The following is a 27,393-nucleotide window of genomic DNA, read 5'->3' on the forward strand; positions in this document are numbered from 1 at the left end:
AGAGATACGATGGAAAGTGTTGGAATATTCAGCACAGTCCATTAAATGTTTAGAAGCCTGCGTGATAACAGAGTCCAATTCTACAAATGTGTTAGGCTGATTTGAGAACATAATTGCAGATTTTGTTAAAGGATTTAACCCTTGAATAATGAGTCGCACAATAGAAGACTCGGAATACTGCAAACCCAGCACCTGAGTGGCATTACGCACAGAACACACGAAATCGTGGGGCGTTTCGCGAGGGAACTGAAATCTTTTAACTTTCGTAGTGATCAAACGATCAAACTCTCTGTCACTAACAATTCTAGCCCAAACTTTTTCTGTGATTTGAGACCATGCGAGATTCAAGTTTAACATAGACAACCAAAAATGACGAGAGCTGGCAGGTAGTTTAGATACTACAAGGTACAATAACGTTGACAGAGGAACCAAGGACAAAGAAACGATTTCATTAACTTTTAACATGAAATTAAACCAATTCTCACTGTTTGACACTTCAAATGGCGGAAAATCACTGAGTAATTGTTTGACAATCACTAACCCTTCAGAAACTGGCAATGTCTGAGAAGCAGACATTTCGTGAGAGACGTGAAAATCACTGCTTTCCTCGTGCGTTGGGCGAGGTGGAACCACTTCTAAAGAAGATTCCCGTTCATTATTAGAAACTTCACTTCCTACGGACACATTAGCCGTACCCCTGGCCTTACGATCCTCGCCCGTGGTTAAATAAGTTTTTTCGTACGGGTTGTCAGTATTACCTCCAGGCATTTTGAGAAGTGAAGTGACGACAACGAGAAAAAGAGAGAGAAAGAGCGAGATTTAAAACTATCTATCTCTGCTGGAAGAGTCCAATCACCAAAAATAGTGCGAGAATAACGAGCTGCTATCCAAATTATCAAGAACATTACGAGCATTACGAACATTAATGTCAAATGGCATATGACCACGAGGAAAAGTCGGCAACACTAGTCACGTAATCCCACACGAACCAAAAAGCACTTAATGGAACATAAAATAACTCACTTTTAAGAGAAGAAACAACCAGAAACTGCAAAAAGTGGAGAAATAGTGGAGAAATGTCACCATTGTCCAGCACTCGGGAGACCTCGACGAAAGGACAGGAAATCGAACCACGCTCTGCTACCAAAATGTAACGTTACGTCGTAAAATCTGGTTGATTTTTCACGTAAGTCCAGACAAGGGAAATACTCCAACCGTCGGTCACATGCTGGATCAGGGTAAGACTCCACAAACAGAAAAACAGCTCACAAGAAAAAGGTAGCCAAAAACAATTTACGAGTTATTACCGTACGATATCTATTCAAAGTAGAGTATTCAAAAAATCAGAAGTATTACAGAAAACAATGATAGTAAATTCATGATCCCAAAGGAAACATTACCAGCAGAAAATTGCTCTAAAAATCTCATGGCTCACAAGACATGTGACTCCCAGCAGGTCTCGACCAGAAAGAGGGCTTGCCTATGCAAGGCGAGACAGCATTTGAGGGGAGGGCTTCTTCCAGGGAGTGGAGGGGTAGCCAGGCGAATTCAACAACCGCCCACTGATGCGTCACTGCCCCTGCAGAAACGGCCGCTCCACAAAACACCATTCCCTGGTTTTGAGACAACAGCCAGCACCCAGAATTTTCCCCTCAACTTCTGGGTTGAGACATCAGAGGAATCGTTCATTGGAACACATGGAGGGGAAGGAGATACTGGGGTGAGGTGTTGGAGGGAGAGAGAGTTTGTGATAGGACAATGGTAAAACTTCTCACTCCAAGTGCAATACTAAGGCCTTAGCACCGATTTCCCCTTGCTTGCCAAGGAGAAGTATTTCTCCGCAGTAGTCCTATATAAGTCTTGCATTGCAGGTAGGTTGGTTCGGGGTTGGTTCGGGGTTGTTTCGGGGCTGTTTCAGAGGCTGATTCCAGAGGCTGAGTTTCCAGAGGCAGGGTTTTCAGAGACAGGATTTTCCAGAGACAGGATTTTGCAGAGACAGGATTTTGCTACAGGCCTTTTGCGCGAAAAATCCTTTGCGCGAAAAAACCTTAGCGCGAAAAGTTCTTGGCGGGAGAAGTTCTGCGGATAAGTTCGGAGGAAGTTCGAGGAAGTTCGAAGGAATTTCTGGGGGGGGGGGGGGGTACCAGAAATTTTTGGGGGGGGGGGGGGGACACTAAAAAATGCCACAGAAACAATTGAATGTTAAAATGCTTAAATATGATAAAACAGCTATTTTTGAATTACTTGGATCCGATAAAGCCGAATTTGATAGAATTTTTACCATACTTTTGACTTTCACTGTTTATATAATGCAAATAATTTAAACAATTCAATGTTCCTATCCATAGATTTAATCAAATTTCCTGATTTAATCAAGATTCCTACTTACTTATGATTTCTAACCGCTGGAACCGAACCTGTAACTGTTTTTAGTCTACCTGTAACTTTTATTTTATACACTATGAAAATATATAAATAGTTAAGTGTTCCGACTTAAATAAATCAAACATTGAATTTTTAAAAAGCTTTATCCCGGAATGAGGTCTTAGATCTTGTGCAATCGAGTCGACTCATGACTGATATTTGCTAAAATATGGAATCTAGTGATTGTTTTCAATGGCTTTGTCTCGGTGCAACCTCCTTTAATGTTAACCCATTATAACCTAATGTTCTAAGTAACATAAAAAAGGTATACATTTTCAGCTCTATGAAGAAAAGATTTCAACCACGTGTTCTTCTGTACTGTGAAGCTTAAAGGCGAAAAATGCTGCCACAATAATTATGATTAAGTAAAAGTTTTTGACGTTTTTAAAATGAGAAGTCTTGAAATTTAATTTTTTCCAGAAGCAGCTCTGGGTTAGGAAGGGTTAATGGCGACCATGAAATTCGGGTACCGTACATTGTAGCCTTAACCGTGGGGGAATGTTATCTCCCCGTGCTCCCGTCGTATGCTGGAATGGTGTTTGTGTGGGCGGGGCGGTTTCTCTCCCCCTCCCACGACTGCGGGGGAGTTCTGACCGGGTGTTGAGATGTCGTAGGGGGTGGGGGCTCACCCGATGCGTTGTTTATGATGGCTCCGGGGAGATGCTGAGCTAGGATGAGAGGTTGGGGACGAGGGATTGGTATCCGATGGAGGAAGGCAGCCGAAGAGAACGCCGTGGAGGAAATGAAAGCGTTGAATGGGCTTTGTTCAGGATCGTGGGCGATGAATGAGAAAGACGCCGAAGGACACGAAGGTGCCGCCCACCCCTCGTCCAGCGCATCACGATCTCTTACCGATATCTAGCAAGAGTCAATGGCTATGAAATGTAGTAAGAGTCACTTTCATCCCACTCCAAAGACGCTCCAACGGCATAAGTTTAGGGGGACATTTAGGGGCGGCTTTCAGGAGTCGTAGTCGATGTTCAGTTTGGGTGACCATAAATGTTTTGGCCTAATCCGATACATCTTAGTACCGGGAGGGGGGTTGTCATTGAACCTTAACCATGGAAATGGGTTTGTAAAATCAAAAGTGACATCATTTTATTATTATAATTAGCTGGAATACCTCGACGATATTCAGATTATCCTGATTCATATACAGCATGAAATATTGTTTCTACTTTAGGTAGATGAATTTCTATAATAGGAGTTATTATATTATTATTTAGGAAGCATTAGCATCTCAACGACAAGTCTTAAACTCTTGTTGACGTATTTTGTTACGCTCTCTGTTATAAACTGTTATTATAAAAACACATTTCCCATAATTTTTGCTCGAAACCGGGACATTGTAGATCATTTTCGGAAACCGATGGGCAGTCCTCAAAAGCGGTCTTAACCGGGACTGTCCCGGTCAAAAGCAGAACGTATGGCCATTTTATGTTCATTATACAATTATCCAATGTGCAGCATGCATATTTAGCCTCGCAGTCTAATATTTTATGTTCTATGCTCGTATTTTTGCATTTGTTTCCTATTAGAGTTCCAAAAAATGAAAATGAATTCGGCGCATTATTAGTATATTTTGGGGTACTTTCCGATTGTTACCCGTCTTTGCCGTCATTAACTTTGAACTGGGCATCGGCCGTGTGAGATTTATACGGTATTATATATATCTTGTTACGATTAATTTCATTTTGATCATACTTTGGGCGAACAAAGGAAAGAGGGTCACTAACTACCTTATCAAATGATCATTTCAAATACTGCTAATATCGCGGAATTTGGGTGAATTCGTTATTCATGGGGAAATTTGTGCATCTGTGTAATAGTTTATCATAAAAACTACTAAAGAAGCTAATTATTTTGCGAATTGTGCTATTGATAAAATATAGTGATCTTCTCATGTTATGTTATGAAATGGCTGCGATTTTCCCTGAAAAATGTTTCAAAATGCATTTGCTCCGTATAAATGATGCTGCCGTAAACTTAGTAATTACCTGGATATGAGGACTTTTTGAAAATGTTTTAGCAACAAAATTTTGCGATTTATACATAAATATAATTGTGTAGGTACTCAATTAGCAGGGATTTTTATCAATGAAAAAGCAATGCATGATTTTATTTGGAAATATTTTTGAGCGATGAAGTGCTAGTCAAATTGAAATTGATTTTCAGAATTGAACGAAGAGAATTAGTTTTTTTATATGTAAAGGTACTCGTGCTTGTCCATGAAGATTTATTTTGCTTCAGGAGGTAAATTTCTAAGCTATTAGTGAAGAAACGGTATGCTAATTTTCCTTTGGTGCATCTAACTTTATTATTGGGCCGCAGCCAGTTTATCTTATATTCCTCTTTCCAATTGAATAAACCCTGGCATCCTATGTTGCAGATAACTTTCTTTTTCTCCATATTATTTGTATTAGCTATTTCATATTTTTAACCCCTTTTCCGTTCCTTGTGTGCTATCGTCCGCGTTGTAAAATACCTACCTTCTAGCTGTTCTTTTCTGGGTTCTCCTTTAGTTTCTCATCTGAAAGCTCGTTCTTCCAATTTCGTCTTTGTTTACTCACCGGTTCTCCCCAAACATTTGTGCTTTCGCATGTTTGCGCATTCGACTCATAATTCTCTCAGGGAAATCGATACGGCAATTTCGGAAGATGAAAGCGTTAAGGGATATTATATTTTGTGCTACATTAAAACATTTTTTCTCAGTCAAAACCTTTTTGCTGAAAACTTCCTCAGTTGATGCCTACTCTGGGAAAACTACTCGTGGGTATGATCTGTCAATGAAGTCTCAACTTTTTCTCTTCGATATTCCTAAAATATAACTCGATGAAGAAATTGGTGAAAAAATCTCTGTTATCAAATGTAAGGCATTAGTTTTTTCCCTGACTGATTTACTGAAAGTGTTAGAAAAATATTTTACTCTTATTTGTACTCTTTAGCTCAAATTTAAGACGTCAAACAACATTGCGGTTAAGCACTCATTTATTTTTTTCTTTTCTAAGCTGTTTATCTTGAATTTTATTATTTTGTTACTGGAATAAATCAGGAAGGGGGCAGAATTGTGTAGATAGTCACTCTTTTCATTTCGCGAAGGATCTTCTATTCTGCTAATGGCTCTTCAATTCTGATGTTAAAACCATCATTGCATGAGGAAATGGTTATTTGTTCTTATGTTACCCATGTATTGAAGTGCCCGCTTTTCCAAAAGTAGCCCGTTTATTTTTCCAGTCTCAGGACAAAATTTTCTGTAAAATCTGGTTTATAAATTTTCATTCTTTGAGGCAATTTTCTCTATTAGAATAAGTGAAAACTTTGTTTTCATGAAAAAACGATACTTACGCGTTACCTATCGTTTGAGTTGAGCGATATTCTCCGAGTCCTTGGAGTCCCTAAATTCACTGCCGTCTAATGCGTACGCGCGATTTTGGCTTCGGAGCAATATTGAAATAGCAAAATACGAGATTACTTGATGGGTGTGGTTGGGTGACTACGACGATAAAGTTTGTATTCATGCTGTTTATTTCGCGTGGATATTTTATTTCCATTGATTTTAATGCAAAGAAGGGAAAGAGAAATATTTTGAAAAAATCTATTTTCAAGTGCAATACTCTCTCTATAATCCGGTAATTCACTTCTCCGGCCCTGACAGTAATCCAGCATTTTTATACAGGCAGCTACCCAGCGGTTTTGTCGAAGGACGGCAGTTAAAATGAATAATTAAAAGAAATTAACCTGAAAGATGTGGTGTACTCACTTGAATTCTTGGGCAAACTTCAATGAAAAAGTGGTTGTTTGTTAGTGGGGAAGCTTGTGGCCAGGCATGGAATTGTTTGAGCAATACAAGAAAAAGCCAAATAACTCGGCCATCCTTGATATCGATAAAACAATAAAACATAGGTACTGCTGTTTAGTTGCGTAATTATTAGTTATTTCCAGTGATTCGGCGTTTTCGGTAATCAGGCATTGCTACATGGGCGTACCCAGGATCAAAACTAGGGGGGCAAGCCCTGGTCGTTCAAGTTGTAGGCAAGATTTAAGCATGGATAAGGTGAATGAAATCAAAATTTTAAGGAAACTGTAGCAGCTCTTAATTAGTTTTTAAAATTATTTGCTTGAAAAAAATATTATTTTCCTTATAGACATTTGCGATTTTTTCTTCTAGGGGGGGGGGAAGGGGAAGGTGCCCCATCCTGCCCCTCGCTGGGTACGCCCATGCAATGCTATGGTGCGATATCTGCCGGATTACTTAGATGCCACTTTATTACATTTGCTAACTTTTTCCATTCCGCGTAATATTAGTGAAGTTGGGGTTTCAATGTTGGCTTCGGCATTTGGTTCATGCGCGGCCGCCTTGAGGGTTTGTATTTATGTTTACTCTGACGTTACCCCCGGCAACGCTTACGATAAGCTTATCACTCTGTTCTTCAGCTCCGAGACTGGAAGGAGCTTTAGGAGAGAGAGAGTACGACCATCGCTAGTTGACGTGATTGAATTAGCCGCAATCCGTCTGGTGGCAGCACCATTCACGCGAGGAGATGCTGGGAGCGCAGTTCCTCTCGAAGTCGGTGGAGCCGCAATGAATTACCAGCCGAGAATATAGAGAGTGGGAGAAGTGGTCCTTCTCATTCAATTCATTCGTATCAATCCTCTCCCTGTCATTGAATACCCTCCGGTGCTCTATGTCATTTCCTGCGTTTGAGACGACCCTAATTGCTGTTTAGTCTAATCCGTTAAAATTGCTACGTATTAATTAATCCTTGGGCATTTTATGCCTAGTTTATAATGATAAATTGGCCTTTTCCATGCCCTAATACCATGCATTACAATCGATATAGTATTCAGTATTAGTTTTGGCTTGACGATTTGCAAAATTATCGGGATTTTTCCTGTGAAGAAACATTTTAGTTAAAAAGCATTGCATTTAAGTAAGTTTGAGGGCTTATGTAGTCGAATAAGGAATAATTATATTGATTAGAGTCGAAATTTTTTGGCTGTTGAGTAAAATTCCGTGGTAGGAAAATAAATTCCACTCTGCTCATTTCACAATGTATTAATAATGAGTAAGGTTTCTATTCATGATATAGGTATACTATATAGACGGAAACTGTCAGTACCCTTGGTGGTATCTAGAGTATTTGGAATTGTCCAAGTGACGGTTTCCTCGCTCGATGTCTTTGAAGTTTTAATGAACGATATTCACCAAGTATTGTGCGCTTATTGCTGGCCGAGCACTTCCTTACTAGAAGTAACTCGAAAAGCATGTGGAAGAGAAAATTTCCAATCAATAAATGCCTCCTTAAACCTGAAACAAATTAATAGCGCTGGAAGTAATATTTGAATGGTTTACGAAGCAATATTTAATATTCTAATATGCTGGCTTGAAGTAATTTGAGTTCATCGCGGTTTGCACGTGATAATATTGATTGTGGCATTGTGATATGATGAAATAATGTACCTTTACACCTTAATATTTAAGAATTTCGGTGTATTTTGGAATAGCATTTCCTAAAATTGAAGATGAAGCTTATCTTCTATATTGTAAGAACGTTTTCAATTAGGTTCTGTCTTTACTTAGCTTCTTAGGGAGGAGACGTCTAGGGGAGATGAGGAAAGAACATAGGTTTTGGATGGAGCGAGTGTTGAATGGTTAGGGAATGCAGAAAACTAGGTTTGAGGGAAGAATATTAGGTTAGCGGGGAGGGGAAGGAAATAGGGTTTATGGGGTAAATGGAATGTGGCGTAGTGTGGTTTAGTGAGAGAAGCTCAATGTGGAATTAGGGGACAGGCAGGGGTGATGAGTGAAATATTCTCTGAAAACCTACCTTTATCGGAAGACTACCTTTGGTAGTAATAACATCCTTGCTTTCACTTCATCTTTCGTTAGTTCAAATCCGCTGGGATATAATTCAATGCATGGCATTATTCAATTGAATTGGTAGTAATTATTTCCACTCTTATGTAAGAATCCTAATTTTTTGTCCAAATTTCCGTTTTACGATGAAGCTGGAATCATCATTCCACTTTATATCGGTATTTTATCGGCAGATGATTATACCGATTTGATCAATACGATCTTCATCGATATCTATGCAATATATATTCAAGTGCCGATTATGTCCATAAAAATCACCATCGGAATATTCAAGGGGTAGAAATTTAAATTGAAACTCAGTAGCGAGCTAATGTCAAGAGTTATTATTGCTCTGGTGGAATCGATTCGTAGAAGTGTTTAGGGAGGAAGAAGTGACTATTGAGCAAAATAATCACTATGAAACAAGCATCCTTCTAAATCACTGAGGCAAAGTTGAAAGCGATTTCGATATTTGGGCTTCCTTTGTTAATATCCACGGATATTATTTTATTGTAAAGAGTTAGTTACCTGTTATTCTTTAAAAATTATATTTCATTAAAAAAATTTATATTGCAGGGTGTTAATCCAAAGCTGTGAATTTTGAGGGTTATAATCGAGGGATTTGCCTTGAAAGAGAGGCGGTACATTTTTCATTCCACAGCATTAAAAAGTTATATTGCAGGGTGTAAATCCAAAGCTGTGAATGTTGAGGGTTATAATCGAGGGATTTGCCTTGAAAGAGAGACGGTATATTTTTCATTCCACAACAAATTTTAAACGTACTAATTGTAAATTGCGCCGACGTAGTGTTCCTAATCCTTCTATATTTTAGTGAAGAAAATGTCAAATTTCACGAAATAAAGTAGGATACAAATCTTAAGTTACAAATCTGTGTATCCCTCGTCTCCGTGTAGATTAGAATATGGATCAGACCCCTGAGTGAAACCATATACATATATACAAAATGCTCCCACACATCAATATAGCCCGAAGGGCAATGATCTATCCCTGAATTGAAGGTCATGTTTGTATTTTTTTCTTTTTTGTATGCCACATTACCCATAGGATGTTTTTCTAATAGTTTTTTTTTCTTTTGTAGAAACGGAAGATGGTTGGTGATTCGACGTCGACGCAGGTCCTAAGGGATCTTGAGATATCACTTCGGACCAATCACATCGAGTGAGTATTCATTTCTCTCCTGCGGCCTATTAATATTTCTCTTCATAATAATGGTTTGCTTGTCTCAATTTACTTTTATGTTGCTTTAACTTTATCGTATCTCTTTTGTCCTGATCTTTCGAGCGTACATGAATACATCACCTTCTAACGTATTACCGAAAAAAGGAAATAAATATGTATATGTATACAGATATGTATATATTTATTTATTTAAATTGGCTTCTCAAATTGCAAGAGTAATTTTTCTAATGATCTTATCGTTTAACGACATCCCGACGTAAAGTTTTCCTCGGCCGAGTTTCTATTTTACGAAGGTATTGTGAGCCTTATCTGTATGTGTTTACTCTCTACTCTAGCTAATTCTCTTTACAAAAGAATCATTTCCACGTCTCCTATCTGTTGTTGACCTTTGGAAACTAATTATAGAATATACGTATGCTGGGGGCAGGTACTTGAAGTGATTGCCTTTCGTAATTCTGTTGAAACGTATTAATCAAGTAATCCTTTGCGGATACTCATGGCTTTAAATCAGTGCGACACTGATGCTTCAGAATTCATTATATATTATTCATTTTCAAAATATATATTAGTTGCGATTACCTGAAGGATGTGAGTCACTATGTCGAGTAACCGTTCGGGTTTAATCTCCCCTGATAGATTTTCAGGAGACGTAATCCATACGGAAATGGAAAACTTTACATCTCTCCCTTCGATCTGCTAGCTTTCTAGGTTGACTCTTGGATGGGAAACTTTTTATTCGTGCTCCATAAATTTGACCCATTTGTATCTGCTATTTAGTAGTATAATTGTTTCCTTTGAATCTCCATTGATCTGCTTTATATTACCCTGTACTCTATGAGAAAAAATCCTAATCCTTAGGTTTAGAAGCTATAGAAAAGTGGATTTGTGTACCACTGATGGATAAGACTTTATTTGCAATATCGGCGTAGCAATTGTAAGGCAAAGATAATCGTTAATCCGGATGATTTCCCCTTGAAGAAATTGTGGTTTTTTTCATTATCTTATAGCTCATATATTGCTCTCTTGGCTTACAGATGACATCTTTTCCTATCAGAACAGCACGTATAAGATAAATTATCGCTCTCACGTAAATTTATTGTCTTGGGGTTATTCCATTTAGCATGAATTAAAGAGTTTCGTCTCCATGTATGCTCTCTCAAATGTATTTGCGTGTGTTCTTATAGAATTGAGATACAAGTATTGTTTATATGTATGCCCGTGAGCAATTTTTGTATGGTTTGAAACTTGTTTTTTTATTTTTCGTTGGGAAGGCGGTAGTGTGGGATTTTTTCATCTTTTTGGTGTATTAGAGATAATTCTACTAAGACTAAAAAAGTTTACTTTACTCTCAGTAGCCCATACTTGGGCAATTTTATGTTCTAGCATAAATGAAAATACTGTAGGAAAGGACCATAAACTGTAAATGTTAACCATTATTCTAAATGGCCTTTGCACTTTGATAATAAGGAATTGTTAACCCACCATTATTTTTTATTTTTCTTTGTGTCGTCTCAAGTTAGGGATACCTCCCCATCAGTTGCGACGCCAAATGCCTGTACGATATAAACTAAAATACCATAACTTAGTAAACTGTATTAGGTTTTTTATTTACATTTAACAGTAATAAAACTTACCTGCAAAAACCACGTGAACTTAAGAAAAATAAAAAAATAAATCAACACTGCTCTTTGAGGACAGAATGATTATGAGCAATAGATGGAGCACTCACACTGTTTGCATAATAATAGCGAACCTGAAAAAGTTAAAAGACCCCTTTTTTCCCATGCTAGATCTCTGTCCTAAGTATGGGCTATTGACTGTTTATTAGTAGATGTTATAATCTTTGTAGCTAGGTACTAAGTTGCAACTAGACTTTTTTTCTTTTCTTCCCTTAAATAATGATTCGTAGTGGAGTTCAGAATTACTTGAATCCTTTGCATTGTGATATCAGACCGACGACGCACAATCAGCATGTTTTTGTAAAAAAAATATTGAATGGTATAGCAGCAAATCTCCGAATGGCTCTTTTTACGGGTAGCTAAGCACTTCCTGAGATGATTGCTCTCCCCCTCCCTTAGTCGAATCGTACCTCCCAAACCTCCCTCATGGCTCCTTTTTACTGCCGCTCCGTCTGCAATCGTATCAACTTCATCGAGTCGGAAAAACCACCCTTATCGTGATTGATATAATGCTATGAGAATCGCTTTTTGTGCTCATATAATTGCTTTCATCTCTCTCCGCTTATGTTTTCATGCACATTTTTATCCAGCGGGCAGTAACACAAACTGTTAAGCTCTTTTCTTTATCTTATCCGTATCACTCTTTGCTTCCGTTTAAATCGTGTGCCCATTGTCTTGGATCGATGCTAGGAACTGATAATACATAATCATTTGATACCGAAGTGATTTGAAAGCTTCCTGAGTTAGTCGATATTCGCCCTATGTACTTCCAAAATCGTGTGTTTTCATTGTAGTCAAAAGTTCTTAGGCCACTGAACTCGTTTTCAGGTGTTACTATAGGGCGTGTATTAAATTTAATGGAGTGAATCCTTATTTTTGTATACTCGAAAAAAAAATATAATTAGATTAACTAGCATCCATGTTTTATTTTTATACACAGTGTACGAAAATGTGAACCATCTTAATTCATGGTTATAATTACCACACCGTGTAGTTGAAAGTAATCTGGTTAGATCTACTTCACTTTTTGGCAAGTAATTTTTTAATGAACAAATTCACAGAAAAATTGACAGTGGGACACTTAATTTACGGAATACTTGAAAGATTCCTAAACCATTTTCTGGTAAAATTTACGAGGCAGCCGCTACTCAATTTCTGGCTCATACTGGACTGGATATGGCAACACGAACAGGGATTCTGGAATGTAAGATATCACTTTTTCCCGGCGTATGATGGCGGTGAATTCTTCTCGGGTTTCCATCCGGGTGAGCTCCATCTCCATCGCTGCCGACGTTTCGATAGAATCCTTTTCTATCGTCCCTGGCCCTGATGACGATAGAAAAGGATTCTATCGAAACGTCGGCAGAGATGGAGATGGAGCTCACCCGGATGGAAACCCGAGAAGAATTCACCGCCAGGGATTCTGGAAATTTAAAGTATGAGTCCCGTTATTCTACCCTAGAGGGTTTCAGCCAATATCAGTGTGGTCGTTTTAATTACTCTTTTTTTCTCCGGGTAGGGTGTTTAGTGAAGGAACGAATCTTAAGGTTTTTTTAATCCATTTTTCTTTGGAAGACAGACGGCATAGGAGTACGGTGTTTTCTGTTATTTTTCTGCATCTATTTAACCATATTTTGAAAGTTCATAAGTCGTTTCATGCGAACTTAACCCTTTGTAATGAGAATTTGAATGAGGATTGAAGAATCAAATCCGGACGAGACAGCCATGAACCTTTACTTAGTGATCCCCCACTTTGTTAGATGAGTGAAAATTCTATAGATATAAAGGCATACATTTGATATTCTTCGTTAATTTACTAGGATTGATTACTCAGGGTTCGGCTCAAAATTCCATTTTCAAGGCAAATGAAAATGGCATTATGTCCCGAAACGTGGATCGGTTGTAATAAATAAGTGTAGAAAAAGACAAGTACTTTTCATTGCGTTAAGTACTACTTTTTTGACTAATTTATGGTGGCATATAGAGGAATGAATTGTGAATCCTCGGTGGAAGCTAACCTCCGTCTCGCTCGTGGACGTGTCATTGCTGTAGCTCCTAAAACCATGCAGCATGTAGCTTAGTTCATTTTGGATACATGATACTCACCCCCTGAGAAGCAATCTATGGAAGGGGCACGCAGGGTGTCATGTAGAAAAGGTTGCATTCGCTGCATATCCCCCTTATTCACTTGTCTCGTTTTGTGAGTGATATGATATTCCAAAATGGTGGGTCCCCAACAATCGCCCTTCATTACGGCGCATTCTTCCTTTTTTTTCAATCGAGGTTCATTTTGCCTTTCCCAGGGGTCGCCCCAATCCTCTTACGCTTCCCTGTACCCCTAAACCTTTCTCCAACCCTCCCCTTTCCCTCCAATTTCGCTGTGCTCCCGGTCGTGAGCGACGAGAGGGCACGGCGTCTCACGGGGACGTCGATTAGTGAGTTCGTCCAGGCTCGATGATAGGGGTTCGATTCGGGGAGCGGTGAGGGGGTCGCACGGGGAAAACACTGTCTGTTGCCATAGTAACCACGCGTCTTCCAATAGACGGGGATTGGCGCAGGAGTTTGAAAAAAGCCGCAACCTGTTATCAATGCTGCCGTTTTGGAAATATTCCCGAGCCTACGGGGAAAAGGGTCTGCGATAAATTTCGTCACAGAAAAAAACAGGATATTCAGAAGTAAGCGTTTGGATATTTTTTTAAAATTTACGTTCAAGTGCTTTTGTCAAATGAAATATCGAGACGTTTTCCTCGGTAGTCTAGTGGTAGGTTCATGTGGTGAAGTATATAAGCTATTGAATAGTTGGACCTACTAGAATATAATCAACCTTATCTACCTACACACGAATTTTCCCTATTGTTTTGGGAATTCTATATAAGTCCGCCCGTATTTTATGAATTGGAGTAAAATAATCCGTCGGTATTGCGTGTATGTGCGGTATTATTATTTTTCTTGAAAATGTTCATGCGTGGGTTTGTTTCAATGGTGCATGCTTACGTCCCACTGCTGTAGTTTCTGAACCTTCATACATGACTTAGATTATATTTTTATATTTTAGCTCATGATTGCCATCGGAAAGTTAAGATAGTAACATAAAATGAAAAATATCATCATAGATATCTACAGTCGCATTTTAAATAAATACATGCACAAAATACTTAAAACAAAAACAGCGCTTAGAACAAAAATAATTGGAGGTTTGTACATTTTATATTATAAAATTATACCTAATCGTCATTTGTAGATCGTACTCCCTAGTGAAACCTTGCTTCCCATAAAATTGGTCATTTTACTTCCCCTTCCGGAATTATTATATATTCTGAAGAATCTGAGCTTTTCCCAGTGAATAGCGTGGATGAAAGCTTCTCGGGTTTCCAACCGGGTCAGGGTCTGCATGGTGTAGGCCGACGTTTCGCTGGGAGACTTTCCTAACATCCTCAGGGCTGATGATGCCGATGTCGCGGTGTTTCGATATTTATACCCTCCTCCTTCACGTAGGTGGTCTCTGATTGACCCGTGATTTTTCCTCCTTCCTCGTCCTATTTAATGCCAGGTTCTAAGCGCTACTTAGCTGCAGTCCTCGATCTCTATTGATGTTGTTGGGGTGAAGGCGGATCTCTACGGCTTCTTTAGTTATACTATCCCAATAGCCTTGTTCTTCCAAGTTGGGCAGTTTCTTCCCAGTTGTCTTTCCCACATGTTTCGTTGGGAAAGTCTCCCAACGAAACGTCGGCCTACACCATGCAGACCCTGACCCGGTTGGAAACCCGAGAAGCTTTCATCCACATTATATATACTTCTTCCGCCTGTCTACCTTCCCATAGCCGCTATCGTTGCCCCCGCCAAAATTCAAAACATCACTTCTTGTTTTCTATCCAGTTAAATTCATTATATAGTCTTGGTGAGGCAGTAGTGTTATTAAAGACTGTAATTATTGCAGCTGCAATTCAAACTGTGAACTCTTTATTTGGTCACCAATTAATCACAGAAGTCGGAACCGTGAGTTTCAATGACGAAAAAATGTACGACCACAGTCGCATATCATAGACGCACCGCGAATGAAGTTTTCGTTCCATTGCGGAATATATGTCATTTTATCCTTTTTCCCCGTTGGAGGGCGTCTGGCTCCGGAGCGATGTGTTTTGGATCGTTGGGGGTGGGGACGCTGTGGAGAATTTGACGTGAAACAAATTGCCGTCAGAGTGGAAGTCTGCTCCGTCGACGCGAATAAAAACAGGCGAATTTTTCTCTCAAAAACTATTCGTCGCTGATATCCAATTCCCGGGAACCGCGGGCGTAAATTAACTTTTAGGGAACAGTCGTGAAACTCTGCTTTATAAAAGCCTTTACCTCTTTTCCTGGTTTGTCTCCAGAAATAAATCAGGAAATGTGTAAATGTTAATTTTTTTCTTTCATCACATTGAAATCTATGAGAAATGCGATTGGATGTATTAAAAGATCTTTATAAATCCTTTATGCCCTAGCAATGGTGAAGTACGGCTTATGAATGTCTGTGGTCAACTATGACGATTAAATTAGCGTGTAGAAGCGAGGTAATGATTTGTAAATATCATGGTCATGCATGTTACGTGAGTAAAGAATATTCTGAATGTCTGGATATTGATTTATATTCCTTTTGTATAAGGCGTTACAGTTGTGCTTTTAAAATATATTAAAATTTTAGAGGATATGGTAAAACTAGAGATAGATCAATAGCAATTTATCTATAGAAGAGAAAAGTTAATTGCGTATGTATTAGAAAGAGAAGTCATCCGCCTAGGTGTGTTCTCGAACCTGGATATCCCGCTTGTGTACCTAGGGCTTTGATGAATAACTGCTGGGTCGTAGAAATATCGCGAGTTTGATTAGCTCGGAAAATCAAAACTTAACGACGCGACGTGACTATATGTGTTTGCACTCGAATGCGTAATGTAGTGTTTTTCTGATTGAATAAAGGTCGTATGAGCTACCTTATGGTGATGAATTAATGCACATTATTCTCCTAGGCTCTTCAAAAGTAATAAAAGTAAACGTAATCACTAATTTTACTTCTTAACAGATTAGACTATTCGGATGGAAATGGAATTTCATAATTTTTACTCCATTTCGTAGGAATAATGCCTTGAAAGAGTCAGTGCATGTTTATAAATGAAAAATACTCGATGCGAGAGGTATAATTTTTGCGAGAAGATAAATTTCAAACCAACTCCAATCTCTGAGCTCGTGCTCGTGGTAGTAATCACTTTGTCATTTAAATGCTCATTTCTTCATTTAGTTTAGATTTATATTCAACGCTGGCTGTGGAACGCAATCATATTTATTTTCACTTACCCATCCAAAGAATTTTCGTTATTTTAACAGGTTTTTTCTCTTTTCTTTTTTATGGGTGTATTTTTTACTGACCCAAGATGAGAAATTACTCCCTGTCGAAATACCAGAGCGTTCTTGTTCTATCCTTCACAGATTATGAGCGACAACTGTGAAGAAACTGTATTCTAAAACAGCATTTTTGAGGTTTGAGTGCTCCCATTTAACAGATATTCGATTTTATATCTGATTTTGAATTGGATATTTTTTTCTTTTCGTAGTGTTTACGTTTTTATTAGGCATGATATGTGTCATTGGATCATAGCAGAATGTATGCTTGAAATTTTTACGGGCAATACTCTATATTTTAACTTTCTCTTGGAAAATAGTGAACCAGCTGTTCATTGAAATAAAATGCGATCTCAATGTTATGAAATTTTAAGATCTCAGCATCTTTTGAATGGGTTTAGTTAAATGCATCATTGAATCAGCTTTTTCAATTAGTTACATGCTCCTCTGCTTCATATGAGATGGTATTATTCTTTCGGTCCATCGTTATTTTTCCAAGTAGCTTTTGGATGATTTAATCCGAGCATGAAATTGTAATGGAAAAAACTTGATGAAGTCCCCAGAGGAGTGCTTAATGGCTAAGTAAACATAGGTGTGGAGAATAGTTGGGAAATCAGACCCCTTTTCACAGCTCAAAATTGGAAAATGATAAAAATGTACTAAATCTTTCTTTTGATTTTAGCGCTAAGAGCTTGTTCAATGTCGTCTGATTTTTACTTTTTTTTATCTTCACCGCCCCGAAAACAGTTCATTTGAGGCTTTTTACCTCAGGGAAATGACCTGCATCAACGACAATCACACGCAACCATGCCCTGGGTAGGGACATCCTACCCAGGCTGGACTTAACCCTCGAACTTCAGGCAAGGTCTTTACACCGCCGCCACCGTTTGTCAACAGTTAGGTGATCCAGCACTTCCCTTGAGCTGAAGGTGTCTGGAAATTCCATATAAATTTGTTAGATCTAAATATTGGTCAATTCAGTTCGTAGATATTGACGGTGTTGTGTAATGACTTTGCTTTTCTCGCTGAGAAACTTTGAACGAGACGCCTGACATATCTGGTACTAATATGCGGTTATGCGGTCATCCGGATAACTTCTTCCTCATCCTCCTTCAAAACTCTAGGCACCGTCTCCTCTGCCCAATTACGAGTCGGGTCTACGCGGCTGTTCTCCTGGAGACAGCAATAATTCATGCCCCGTTTCCCCTGAGCTCTTCCATTCGCGGGATGAGATTTATCGTCGACTACCCACACTAAAGCGCTAAGCCTCCTCTCTCTTATCCTTATTTTTCGTTTACATTTTATTTCGGCGATGCTCGCGAAAACCTGCGTATTTTTCTCTATTCATCTCCGCCCTTTTTCATCTCTTTAATGCGTTTCATCTGCAGAATTACTCCTCTAGCTTCCGGATGGGCCCGTCCGCTTTGTGTGGTCCTTACGGCTCTGCTTCAGCCCATAAGGCTTACCTTGAATAGAAGACCTTTTCATTTAACCGGAAATTGATCAAGTACTCTAAAGGATTTCTGTTTAAAACCTAATTAAAATCCGGCTAATTATCATACGTGGATGAAGGTTTTGGAGCCCCGAAAGCCAGTAATCTACCTGCGGAAGTCGAGTATTACGTTTATGAGTATAGTCTTCCTTTTTCAAATTCGCATTCTGAGTTGAAAGCGACTTCAGGAGATACGGAGAGGATATTTATCTCTTTATTCTGTATTTTTAATCTCCATCATTGTGGAATTAGATATGATATTACTGTATTTAACGTTACACACCAATTACATATTTGATTTTACGTTATCCTGCCAATTTTACCGATGTTGTATCCCAATGAAATCTCATTTTACATCACGAAACTTCAATTACAATTATTTCATGGAAAATTTAATCTAGGTAGCATACTTAAATTAAATATCCATTTAAATTTAATCATCTGAGTTTCGACCACAATATGTTAGAGTTTAATCCACAGCATTATGAATGCATTTTATATAAAAAAATATGTTCTTAGTGACAGTTTTATGGATTCCCCTTCGGAGAAACTCCGCTTTTGGACTAGGCTTTGGCTTCTTAAATAATGAAAATGATTTGACTGTGTTGCAACATGAGTAAATAAATTGAGTTTATGCTGGCATAATTAAAAATTCCCTAGTAAACGAGGAAGAATATAAAGTTTAGAAAACTTACGAAACATTTTATTATAATTAAGAACTAAGGACATTCAAAATAAAAGTAAATGACTCAGCTGAGAGTCTTTCCATTTTACGCACTCTAAAAAGTGTAACTCATTAGTTTGGAAATGCATGTTTGAATAAGTGTTTTATCCAGTAATTGCTTCATAACTTAGTTTAAAAATTAAATCAGCGATTCTAATTTTGTCCTCTGACCATCCTCAAGGAAAATGACGAATTTAAACTGAATGTGAAAACATTTAGTGGAATTTTCTAGCTCTGATTTTACTGGATACCTCATACAAAATTAATGAAAACAAAACGAAGATATTAAGCCGAGATGTCACGCATTTCCTTTGAAACCAATATTCATTTTGTGCCATTTCGTTCTATATTTCTTGATGAAATGTCTGGTAAAAACAGCTATTCCTACTGCTTCTTTTATCATCATTACTGTCTTTTCCATGTTGATGCAGGTCGAACTTCTCATTAGTTGCTAATACAAGCCTTTAGGTATCGTTATAAGGAAAAAGTAAGCATTTTGTTTGCAATTTCGCACAGCTCGGAAATTAAGTCTGTTGAAAGTTCTTTCATTAGAGATGGTAAAATTACTGGAGAGGACGAGAGAGAGAGTAATGAATAACTCACTCAAGTTCATAATTTAAAAGCTAGACTGAGCAGCAAAGTTAAGTGTGATGTTAACTTTAGTGACACATTTTATAATAATTGTTTAAATCGTTTCGGGGCCTCTGTTAATCCTGTCGAATAGATCAGGAAGCTTTTTCATTACGTCCAAATTTTTACCGTGGAAAACGGGTTTGAGCTATAGATCAACTAGTGATGGGTCGGTTCGATTCCTCGATTCTTGACCAAGAACCGGAATCGAAAACGAGTACTTGCCAAAGTGAAAAATCGATTCCGATTCCAGTAGTTCTTCAAACCACAAATTTATATACGGCCGCGTTTCGAACAGTCATTCGAATTTTAGCGCCACGTAATCGTAATAACAAAACACATATCTTGGGATGTGCGAGTACTTGAAAATTCGAATCGAGTCGATTTGTTGGTACTCGAGCGTTTCGAGTAGCATTACGAATGTCGAGTCGAGTAGTAAAGGTTACAGAGCTTTCGAGGCTAGTAGGTCCAGCAATCTGCCGACAGGAAGCACTATCATGAAACTCATGTAATAATGCAGTTTTTAAAGCCGATAAGTCATTCTAATGCCTTGGCCTGGTAGTTTCAGCTTGCCGAATACACTAAATTTGTCGACGAGGGCGCCGAATACCTTTACGCCAGCCGCGGCGGCCGATCGTCTTCCTACCCGGCACGTACTGGTCCGAAATCGGAAAAAGCTGGAATGAAGCCCAAAATGACCTTTTTGGGGATAGAGACTTGAAACTTAGCGTAAATACTCATAAATTATTACCGGATATAGATTTATATGCCATTTTACATAAATACGACCCTTTAGTGAGATACAGTGGCCCAAACATGACCAATTTTTCAATGCCACGCGACATATCGTTTTTCCTCAAAAATCTTTGAATTTATCCAGGTGGTTTTGCGTTGATATGATTTATATGGAATAAAAAACGCAATATTCCTTTAACCTGGTGCTTTGCCTATACTTTCAATGACTTTTGAGGATTTTTGGTTCTCATCTGTCTGCTTTTACAACGCAAAATGGCCGACCCGTTTTTCACGTGAAATTTGACATAATGTAGACATTATCTTTCGTTTACGAAAAATATAACTCGGAAATTTTGAATCACAATATAAAGTAGAGATTTCTAAAGAGTACTAATCAGAAATATTGGAAAAAAAGTTTGCGACGAAGGAAATAAGAGCGATTTTTCAATCGCGCGTCAAGGCTGAGCTACACGTTTAGTTCTATAGTTTGTTTGCTTCGTCTACTTGAATTCCATGAAGATTCAAGATACAAAAAAAATCGTTGATATAATTTTTAATAAAAATTCCAGTCTCCGAAATCTTGCAATTTTGGTAGGAAAGTACTTTCTCAGTCACACAAGTGTGTAGCAAAAGGCAATTTCCTGCAGCAGCAATACTGTAACATGGAGACGTCAAAACCTGCTGGCTGAGCATATAGAATAATTGGTTTTTCTGCTTGAGAATTTGAAAGGGCCAAATATTACATGATTCATAGACGTAGTATGTAATCTTTATAATAGCTGTGAAAATTACTATACTCAGGGCTCTCCCTTGTAGTTTGGATACATATATATGGTCGACATATTACTTGGGGTTAATTAATTTCAATTGTCCCTATGGAACTGTTGAAGACACATTAATTTTCATTCATCTCCTACTTCTGACAATAACCATCAACGATCCTCATTATATTTCCCTTCTTAAATTAGGCTATACATTCGTCATAGAAAATTGGAGTAGAATATATTGTAGCATGCATTGCTGTATTGCCTGGTTCAGAAATTATCATACTCGACTCGACTCGATACTCGCGAGTAATTTTCAACTCGACTCGAGATCAAAAAGTGCTACTTGGAAATCCCTATTATATTCCGAAGGAGCAAACGCAGACTAGGGAGCCTGTGACAGGTATATGGTCAAGATACAGTGATGTATTTGGAAAAGTACCCAAAGTCACCATAGCAAACACTGTTGGAGCTGAAGTGGAAGCTTATTTATTAGAGATGAATGCACCGCCAAATTCCTTCCCTGGGAAATACTGGAAGACTTGTATCTCCTACCCAAGGCTGAAAGTATTAGCGAAGAGGTTTCTTGCCGTACCGCCATCCACTGTGTTCAGTGAAAGACATTTAGCTCTGCAGGAAAAATACGTGATGTAAAATGCAACAGGCTTTATCCTGACAGAGTGAAGATGCTTTGCTTTCTGAGCAAAAATTTAAAGTCTGCAAAAGGAGACTAAATTTGTGAGACATTATTGATAATGATAATATATTATCAATCAAAGATAGGTATTAAAGGAGATGCTTTTATTTTAAATTTAAACATGAACAGTGCTAATATTCTAAAGTAATACCTATTATGTAACACCACTTTTCAGGTATGGTCTGTTTTGAAATTTAGCTATTACATTTTAATTACATAGTGATGATATGAAAGATGCTTTTGTCAACTGACTCTAGAGTAATATTTTTTAAAGTGGTTTTCTTGTTGCCTGGAATTAAGAGATATTTTTCTTGGAACCTACGGCATCAGAATCGATGGAATCGGTATCGGTAGAATCGGAATCGAAATGTCAGAATCGGAATCGGGATCGGAATCGATAAAATTTTGGAATCGACCCATCACTAAGATCAACATTATGCTTCTTGTGTAAAGTCCGTTGAGTTCAGATGGAGATATCTGATCTGACTCTTCAGTCTATTTTTATATATTATCTTTTGATTGCACAATAAATTTCCCCGAGTTAAATAGATGACAGTAAAATTCCAGTTTATTACTCTTATTCAATTTCAAAATTAAATTTCTGGAGTATTCCTAATTTTTCATTCAATTCAACTGTTTATTAAATCTCTTTTTTTCCTTACAGGTGGGTTCGCGAGTTTCTGGACGAGCAGAATAATGGCCTGGATGTTCTAATCGACTACTTGAGTTGGAGGCTTATCATGATGAGGTGAGTTGTTTGTTCGCTGCCAAAGAGGTCGATGAGTACGGAGCGGCACGTCACTATTTTTATCTACTTCTTACGTCGAGTGCATATGATTGTATGATCGTTGAATAAGCTTCGTGTGGCGGAACTGCTTTTTCTTAAGTAAGAAAAGAACGTAAAATCAAACCACAGTTTTGGTAACTGTGTTGTCCTTGGTATATATCTGTTTATCTATCCCTGCACTTATCTCTATAATACTCAAATTTATCAATTTTTACAGTTTATCACTAATTGTATAACGTACCATATATTTGCATGAGATAATTTTGCACTTATCAAAATAATTGTGTCACTGGCGCACTGCATTAGTAAGTACGTAGTCACGCGCACGCATGAAAATATAAACACCGAAGGAAGAGATTCGCTGCGAAAGAATCATTTGACTTGCCCGGGAGGCTTGTGATGTTTTAATAGTGAATTAATTCCTTTTGTGCATAACTGAAGATTACTCGCGCATGATAATTTGAGTGAGTAAAAACTAAAATGTCATCTGCTAGATAAAATAAAAATAACATCGCATATATGTACAGTTTATTTTAAACAGAACATGGCTTTTATTGGCGGCGATATATATCAGATTTGTTTTTAAATCTGAGTGAAACTCATATTTCGTGAAATGAAATGAGTCTCATCCTCCTAATTTAAGTTCCATCCATGGCACCATGTTTGCGACTCCACGCTCGGAGCCGCAAACACGTGCTAACGGCGACAGGTTAGTTGATGATACTTAAAGACCTATAGTTACTTAAGAAAAAACACTTTTGCTCTTAAAAAATTATAATAAATTTCAAGTTGCCCTTTTTATTGAGCAAGTTTACTTTTGGAAAAATGAATAATTGTCAATGGTTAGCGACCAATCAGATTAATAAAATTAATCGAAGGCTTGTGAACTCTGTGAAATAGTGGCAGGCTATTTAATGATACAGAAATATAATTTTCCTCTCCAATTTTTAAAACCGATTTCGATACGATACGCATGTCATTATTGAAGATTTTGCGTTGCTATAATCTTTACCCAGCCAATTTGTACCTAGATTTTCCTATACTCCGTTTTACTTTTATTTACATATTTCGTATGGACGAAAAGCTCTCTCTTATTTCTTATTTTAAATTTTCAATGATAGTTATTCTAAAAATATATGTAGTCGTTCTTTAAAGGAATCAATCAACTCCAGTGACTTCGCTCTAATAAATGACATTTTTACGTGTCCAAAATTCCGAGATTTATTTGTTGTATAATATCTATAGTTAATAGCATTAGACACGTGGCACCTTAGCTGTCCATTCGTTCACACTCGCCTCCCAACATCTTCGCCACTGGCACTCATCAATAATTTATAGTCGTTGGTGATAAGCGATTGATATCATATTCATATTTTTTTATTCGATGACAATTTTGTGGACTAAGGACTTGGAAACATGATAGCGGTTTTGTGAGAAGTAAACAAGTGCCGAATTTTAATTGATTTTTATCTGTGGCGATTATTTTTAGTCATAATGGACTAAAAGGTTTTTTACGTGATGAAAATACGATCTTCGCCATTAAGTCCGCCGACATTTCGAGGAGGAGTCGTATTCTGAATATACTCCCCACAATCGAGGCTCTTAGGGTGCGCAATATTCCACGCCGCTAAGGAGAGTCACATAATTCACAAAAATGTCATGTTGGTGAATTTTCGATGAAGTTTTCCTAGTCAGTGTTTTGCTTGAAGGTTTTTTCCCTTGGTACTCTGGAAACTGGCTCTTATTCTTACAGGACCAAATATGATAACGATATAACACCGATTTGTGTGTCCAAAGTTTTCGGCGGGCGTTTTACGTAAATGGATCGGTGGGTACCTTTTTGTTTTATGATCGTATTGGAATTGGTTCGTGATTGTAGAACTGGAAGCCGTCTTCGGAGAGCATTACCCCTTCCAAAAATTTTTTGTTTAAACCTAACTAATCAAACGAGGATATTTTGTGTTGTAAAACCCAGTACTATGATCGCAATACGTACGCTGATTACTTCAAGAGAATTATATCCTTAAGTTTCTCCCCGTAGCTTAAGTGAGTGTAGGTTGATACAGTAGTTTATAATTCTTGGCGAATTTTGCGAAATATTCATGGTTCGATTCCCAGCCTAGAAATTCCAGCCAAAGTAGTGGTGCTAGTAGGCCGAAGCAGTCAAAGTTTGAACTCAGTAAATATGCTGCGCACCAAATGCTGCTCGTCGAAGCTGATGGAGGAATCATTCGTTTAAAAGGTAATGTTTTTTTTGTACAAAATGGAAGTACTTTACCAGAAAATTCACGGATCTATGCTTTTAGGCAATAACATGTGCCTGAAATCATATGAATATCTGATATCTTGCCCTTGCCGTTATTCATAATCAGAGTTACTCTTTTTCACGATTTTTGTTTATTTTTTCATCCAAACTCCTGAGCTCTGTGGAAAGCATAATGAAGCCTTTTTTGAGGAGTTATGCTCTAACTTATATTGAAAACATTTCTTGTTCGTATAGAATCATGAGTCGCCTATTTCCAGCGAGGAAAACGAGTAGGCTCCCTGAGTACTCGATTTCGATGTTTTATAAATGATGTTAATGTTAAAGATGCGAGGGAAAGTGACTCTTCTCAGATTGGAAAGCTTGGAAAAACCAGTGAATTTAAATATCTGGAACCTGTTAATCTCTGTTTTATACGAAATATGCGTATTGAAAACTTATCGCTTCATCGGTGTGGCAATGCTCTATCTGTTATTTTGGTGGGGTATAAGATTATCGGGTAAACCTCTATTTTGAAATCAAAAGACTCTAATGGAGAACCGACTGTGTTCTTGCCGTTTGTCAAGGAAACTGTTGATCTAGGAAATTAAAATATGAGTAGTTTGTCTTCAACCACAAAATGTGAACTGGTATAAATTGATTTTTTTTCATGACGAATTTGGGTTTATTAGAGTAAAAGGAATTTGTACTGTTCCTAAATTATTTCAATGCGTACAACGCGTTAAAACTACTGTGGAAAAATAATTGGTACCTTTTATTCCAATATGTGGAACTTCCACGCTATGACGCCTGGATCGGTTGAATTCAGACGTACTTAAGGAATCGTATTGTTTAGTTTTATAAATTTAATTTTACTGACGTTTATTTCCTCCGTGTTTGAAGGCACGAGCAGAGGATAATCGAGAGTCGCCTGGAGTCGTCTGACGAGCGGATCTCATCGTCTCTGCCGCGGAGCTGCGTGGGCGGAGGGAGTCAAAACAACCATCACCAGGGCAACGGGACGGGCCCTTCGAGGCCTTCGCTGCTCCTGCACCAGCAGCTCCTGCCCCCCTCAGCCACCGACAGCCCGGGCGCCAAGAGGAGATCGCGTCACGTGGCCAAACTCAACATGGGCGAAGCCAAGGACGACATCCACGTCTGCATCATGTGCCTCCGGGCCATCATGAACAACAAGGTGAGTCCCCACGGGTCACGTTTCCTATTGGGGTGGAAAATTTGCCTACCGAATTTCAGGGAACGAATTTAGGGAAATATAAATCATAAAATACGCGCGAAGCTTTTAATAGGGTGGTTTCCTTCATCAAAGAAAACGAAAGGCATTGATTGCGATTCTTTACCCACCATTAGAGTATTCATACTATACAAATTATTTGGTTTTAGAAATCACAGTTTAGACGAATGTTAATGGTCAATTTTAGCCTCATTTGAAAAAGGCCAGATTGGCGCCCAAGCGATGCCACTCCACGTGACGTCACGGGGAGCTAGATGCTATACGAATAGTCAGGAGTTTTACCTCGTCTGAGATTATCAATGCATGCTTGAGGCACAGAGCTGAGGGAAACATCCCTTAATAATCACCTATTAAAATTGCCTAAGGTCGGAAAGTTTCCTTCGCATGATAGGGTATTAATAATCCTTATTTAAGCCAAGGGCCACCTGCTAGCTGGGTACTCTGCTACCTGCTAGCAGCCTGCATCGTAGCAGCGATCGTAGCGTCGCACCAAGGAGCATTTGTATAGAGGTGTGGCCTCACACGGCGGCAGCCGGAACCAGAATGACGTCCCACCGGCTTTTCCCAGCATTCATACTTAGCCATCGCGTTTCCAGGAAATCATCCTATTGACTTTATGATCCTTCATATTTCGTAATTAGCGTTGGTCGCCATCCGTCAGCTTAAGAATTCTTTAAGAAAGTCTTGAACAAATTTTGTACTTTAAGATTTATTTTTCATTTCTCGTATTTCATTTTTTAACAAAATGTAGTTATGGCTAAAATGTTTGCAGTGAAATTGCTTATGATGTGAGGCAACTGACTGGACGCTAAAGAGAAATATACTGACCAGAATATTAGTGGCTCTTGACGTCCTCTTCTACTCCTCCTCCCCTTTCAGTCTATGTTCTTCCTGTTTCTTTATGTGAATTGATGCGATCGGTATTTAATTGGAACAAAGAACTTCGTGCGTGACCTGAGAATTAAATGTCACCAGCCCTAACCCAGAGATCTCGGGCAGAATCGGTCACCCGCATGCATCTGTCTATACTTTCGACGATGTCTTTCATATATATGTAAATGCAGTCATTTGATGACTGGGCCAATCTTCTTTCACCTCCGTCCATAGGGGTCAATGTATCATTCGCTAATAGCTGAGCAGTGTTATTTCCTTCATCTCCGTGAAAGAATAGCTTACGGAAGGATACGGAAATAATTTGGCAATAGTTTTTCGCTGCCAGCCTCACTGCCGAGGGTATTAATTCGTCGTATTAGTTCTCATAAGTAAGTAATCCCGTCACCGTAAATGTACCGTGCGTGGAATGTCATGCGGGTCGCCATTAATGATGATTTCCGCCTTCAAATGCGCACGGCGGGCCCGCATATTTGCCCCTCCTCCTGTCGTGCTTGGTGGAGTGGGATTGTCCTCGCTGAACAGACCCGTCTCCACAATCCGGTGTCGTTAAAATATGCGCGGAGTTGTTATGACTTTATGATACGTCATATTTCGTAATTAGCATTGGTCTCCATCCGTCAGTTTAAGAATTTTCTTCCACTTT

General features: G+C 38.4%; 1 protein-coding gene across 1 annotated transcript in view; it reads left to right on the forward strand.

The window, feature by feature from the left end:
• Positions 1-27,393, forward strand: part of LOC124159292 (formin-like protein) — a 380,361-nt gene that overhangs the window by 328,311 nt on the left and 24,657 nt on the right. The window contains exons 4-6 of the mRNA XM_046535011.1: positions 9,381-9,460; positions 22,240-22,323; positions 25,508-25,799. Of these exons, the coding sequence (XP_046390967.1) occupies positions 9,381-9,460; positions 22,240-22,323; positions 25,508-25,799 (456 nt within the window). The remainder of the gene's footprint in view (positions 1-9,380; positions 9,461-22,239; positions 22,324-25,507; positions 25,800-27,393) is intronic.

The sequence above is a fragment of the Ischnura elegans genome, chromosome 5 (genome assembly GCF_921293095.1).
Source record: "Ischnura elegans chromosome 5, ioIscEleg1.1, whole genome shotgun sequence".
In the NCBI taxonomy this organism is placed as follows: Eukaryota; Metazoa; Arthropoda; class Insecta; order Odonata; family Coenagrionidae; genus Ischnura; species Ischnura elegans.